Genomic DNA, 4,618 nt, shown 5'->3' on the forward strand with positions numbered 1-4,618 from the left:
TTTAATAGCATGAGAATATGTGATAACGGATCCCACCCTTAAAGTATGTTCTAATTATACCGGATTAAACCACCAACCACAAAGTTTGTTATCCTATTAGCGTACTCGAATGTAGATACTATTTTAGACAATAAGAAATGTATATGTTTCTTTTTTATTTCTCCGTAAGAAAGAAAGACTGGGCATTGCGTACATAAAAAGGCAACAAAACTCTAACCTTCAAAACCCGATTGGATTAAATACTAGCTTCGAAAAAATGTGTGAAATAATAAGACCTATCTAGTTTTTGCATGGCAACACCTCTTGTTTTGTTCAATCAATACCTAAGTATGTAACCCTTGTCCCTTAAATAGGGGCAACTACAAATCTACAATTCCTACATGAATATATAAATGTAAGGATTTAAGGTGGTGTATTCCTTTTAGTTAATTAGATTTCAATATGTCAGTTGGATTTATTGTTTTTCCATTCCAGCAATTAGTAAGCCCAACTCAGTTATAAAGTACAATCCATTACAAAAGTCTTTAATCTGCAATATAATTTTGCTTATAAATACATTATGATAAACAAAAAGTAAAAAGAAAGTTTTATTTCCCAAAATCCAAAAACTTGCATATCTTCTATAGCATCAACTCACAACTCACTTGCATCTCCGGTAGCTAGCTGTGTCTTTTGAGTATATTTCCGCAAGAATATCATAGTGAATGAATGGAACTCCAAAGAGTCCAAACAAACCCTTAGCTTTCTTATGAGTCTGCAATATAAGAGAAGATAATGCAAAATATCAGTTTCATTAAACAAATCTGCTGAAGTGCAGAACAAAGTAGGCGTAACATAAAATTCAGACAAATTAGGGTCTAAATCCTGCACATGAACACCACAGCCAAGGCAAATTTGCAGCATTTGAGATGCGATTTCATCAAATTACTTTCTCTAATCAATTTCATAGATGCGCTTTGCACAGATATTGATGAATAATTTTTTATAATCTGCAATGCAAATGAAGAACATGGCAGAAATTGAAGGGCAGGGTATTGAAAACAGGGGTAAAGATAGATAATTAAAGCCATGCCAAATAGCCACAAAATCAAAGCACAAACAGTTTAACAGAGTAAATATAATGCAGAAGCAAACTGTTTACCACATGCTAAATATAACAATGAAGCAAGCATTTGGCAATAACCTTAATAACATAGAAGCAGGCTGGCAGGCAAGTATATCAGATTAACTTTCTACCTTATTATCAACTAAAAATATGAAGATTCGACCGATCAAAGTTGGGAGTTTTTTTGGAGAATTATGGAATGAGAGGATAGTAAAGAGGGTAGAGTGGTGATTTTTCGGGTTAGAGGACACCGAAAACAAAGTGGTTGAATGGGTTACCATCAAGAAACGGTTTTTGTTTTTTTACTCATCAACCAAACATATTCTAACGGAAACAGTAATTTATTCTGTTTCCACTCCCATAAAAAAAAAAAACCCATACCAAACACCCCCTAACGGCCGGTTTGGTAGAGTGAATAAGTTTTTCCGTGAAAACTATTTTCCCCAATTTATTGAAGAACAAGATGGAAAACTTGGGATAAAAAGTACTCCGTAGTTTTCCACCCTACTGAAAACATTTCCCCCAAATTAAAAGAAAAACGCGTTCCTTCTCTCATAAAGAGTATATGACTATACTCTCCACCTCTCTCCTTTTGGAAAATGCATACAATGGAGCACTATTTTCCATGAAACCAAACAATGAAAAAGTTCCATGAAAATGGATTTTCCATTGTAAAAGGTTTTCAATGGAAAACCAATTTCATTTGAAAATGTTACACCCTATCAAACGGAGCCTAAACATTCAAGTAAATTAGAATTTAACAAAAATGGCAGTAAGATTTGAAAACCAGAGAGTGAATAAATTACTCACCGAGCTTAATTTTTATGCTTAAGACACTCCAATGAGGCAAAGCATGGATAATACATGCTGGCAGCACCAACTACAAGATCTATCCCTCTTATCTCAGCAATCTTCTCAACTGTATCATTCATGAGATTGAATGCAAATAAAGATGGTGCCACATAAATAAAAACAACAGGTGCCTCAGGATGGAAGGCTATTGGCGTTACAAAACTACTATTGGCCACAAATTGGCGTAAACATTCCTCAGCAACGGGTAATTGGCATAAAGATATGCCCGGTTCATCGAAAACAAGCTGTGGAATCCAACCTTGGGCATCTAGTGAACTTCCATTGTGTTTCCAAATCCATAACCCACGAAGCATAGAGTAGCAGAGGTAGAGACATCCTTGAGATCCATGCAAGATTCCACGGCCCTTTATAACACGTTGAGGTATGCGTAGGGAGTAAGCACTAATTACTTGCTCGCCAGAACGGAATTTAACTCCCACAACATACCTCTTGCTTGTTATGAAAAACAAAGTGTTGTCAAGAAATACAGCACCAAACAAGCTCCAATGTGCTAAACAGACAGCTTTATTGAGGCAGAACTCGGACTCAGACCATTGGTCCTTGCTAGAAGAAAAAACCTCAGCCACTACCCTTCCTCCTCCTAGCTCCTTGCTGAAGCTGATAACACTAAAATTACACTGGGAGGAGAGAAGATAATCTGAACGATTGATGATGGTGCAATACCGAGGTTTGGAAAGTCCTTGAACCCTTCGGGCTAAGGAAGGGCACATAGGCAGGACAAATTTTTCTCCGGTGGCAGGGTTGTATACATGAAAAATAAATGTATCACGCGAGCTGATAAGTATTAGTCCCCTGTGCATGGTCCAGAAGATATTATCCATGGTATTTGAGACCAGGTTGCCATAGTCTACGGTTAAGTTTCCCAATGATAACGACGTCAAGCCATTACCATTGGCATCATACCTATCCTTATGGTGGTCATTGATGTCTACGGTAGCACTTTTGGTTTGACCATCCAAGGGCCAACTAGTACTCTTGTAATCAGCAAGGGATAAGTAACAGACCTTGTACTCTTTCTCGTCAACACTCCAATTAGGGTGATCAAAAGGAAACCGATAACGCACAGCATTGAATAAAAGGCCATAAGGAGGGAGACTTAATCCTTTCTGTGTGTTGAAAATGTAAGAAACATGAGAGTGCCATGTCTTAGATACACATTTGCATACATGAAGAGGCTTAATAGGTAGTTTCCACATAATCAGTATCCAAATATCATCTGGTAGCTCGCCCAATCTAATAGTTTTACATTTGGCCATCCATTTTTCTTCTTTATTCAGCCAAACCAATTGTTTTGTTTCACTAGTCATTGCCAAATACAAATTTTAAATAGTATATAAGCCTTATTAATTATCAAACCACGCGCTGACTTTATTCACTTTATACCCAGAAATCAATCAACAACCTTAGCTTTAATTTCTAGGCATCAGCAAGTTAAAAACCAAATTCATGAGTGTAAATAAATAAATAAACCCTAACCTCAAAAAAGCTTCAGTCTTGGGAGAATGTCGACTAATCGAGTGTAGTTGGCGGATGGGTATTTTGGGGTTTTGAAGGGTTGTGTCGCCAAACATAAAATTGTGCGGTGGGGGAGAAGGATATTCGGCAATTGAGTTTAAAAGGAGATTGAGAAAAAAAAGGAGAAATATATATACTTACAATGAATCAATCTAATATATATATATAAAGGGGAGTTTTTTCCCGAGTTTTTAGAGAGCACGTAGGATTTAATTTTAACAGCGCGCCACGTAGGATTATAAAGTTTAATTGTAGCCAATTAAATAAGAGATTATTAATTTATTTTACAATTAAATAATTCAAATGTCACGTAAGCAAAATTGACAAATGATATTTTTAAGTTTAAATTAATTAAATATAAAATATTATCTTTTGATATTAAGAATTTTGTCTAAATATGCAACAAATTTTAGCACATAAATACAAAAAAATATATTTTAGAAAATTCAAACAATCCGTACATCGCACGGGCTTCATCTAGTTATACATATATTGATATACGAAGTATATAGTAGACTAGTAGCATATGCAGAGATTTGGGTTCTTGTGAGAACCACTCGATGCACCTTGCTGCATCTATTTCTGTGTGCTCCAGCATTAAAACTACACCGTTTTAGTCCTCCTTCTCACTACATATTTCTAAATTTAGTTTTCCACTTCCAGAACTTACGATAATCGTACTGAGACCTCATTGAGTGAAGGACCACCATCAACGACACCAAAACTTACCGCCTCTACATTGCCGATTGCAACTGCTTCTTGATTTCAATTGGTTTTTTTGATTTCAAATGGAATTGTGAGACTTGAAATGTTGAATTAGACTAATAGAGTGGCGTATGCGTATATGAGCTTGATTGAGGGAAAAAAATTAGACAAATACAAGAAAAGTATGACTCTAATTTGTTTCATGTTGTCTAACCTGGAGAGAGAGTAATAAAGTACGTAGTATACTTCTATATATCTCTATTTAAGTATTTAGTCGTAGCTTGGTTTAAGAAAAATCAATTACACTCTTTCCAAAAAAAAAAAAAAAAAAACAATTACACATATCTATACTTTATATACTAAAGTAATCCCGTTAATTATCCCCTAAGTACATGTGTCATCACCATATAAAAAATTTTC

General features: G+C 35.3%; 1 protein-coding gene across 1 annotated transcript; it reads right to left on the reverse strand.

The window, feature by feature from the left end:
* Positions 1-501: 501 nt before the first annotated feature.
* Positions 502-3,569, reverse strand: LOC145612456 (uncharacterized). Its single transcript, XM_081667824.1, has 2 exons — positions 1,916-3,569; positions 502-754 (listed from the first exon to the last, which is right to left on the reverse strand). Exon 1 carries the CDS (start codon positions 3,283-3,285, stop codon positions 1,921-1,923), a length of 1,365 nt encoding a protein of 454 aa, XP_081523950.1. The 5' UTR covers positions 3,286-3,569; the 3' UTR covers positions 502-754; positions 1,916-1,920.
* Between the last annotated feature and the right edge of the window lie 1,049 nt (positions 3,570-4,618).

This window comes from Chenopodium album, chromosome 24, assembly GCF_948465745.1.
Source record: "Chenopodium album chromosome 24, dcCheAlbu1.1, whole genome shotgun sequence".
In the NCBI taxonomy this organism is placed as follows: Eukaryota; Viridiplantae; Streptophyta; class Magnoliopsida; order Caryophyllales; family Amaranthaceae; genus Chenopodium; species Chenopodium album.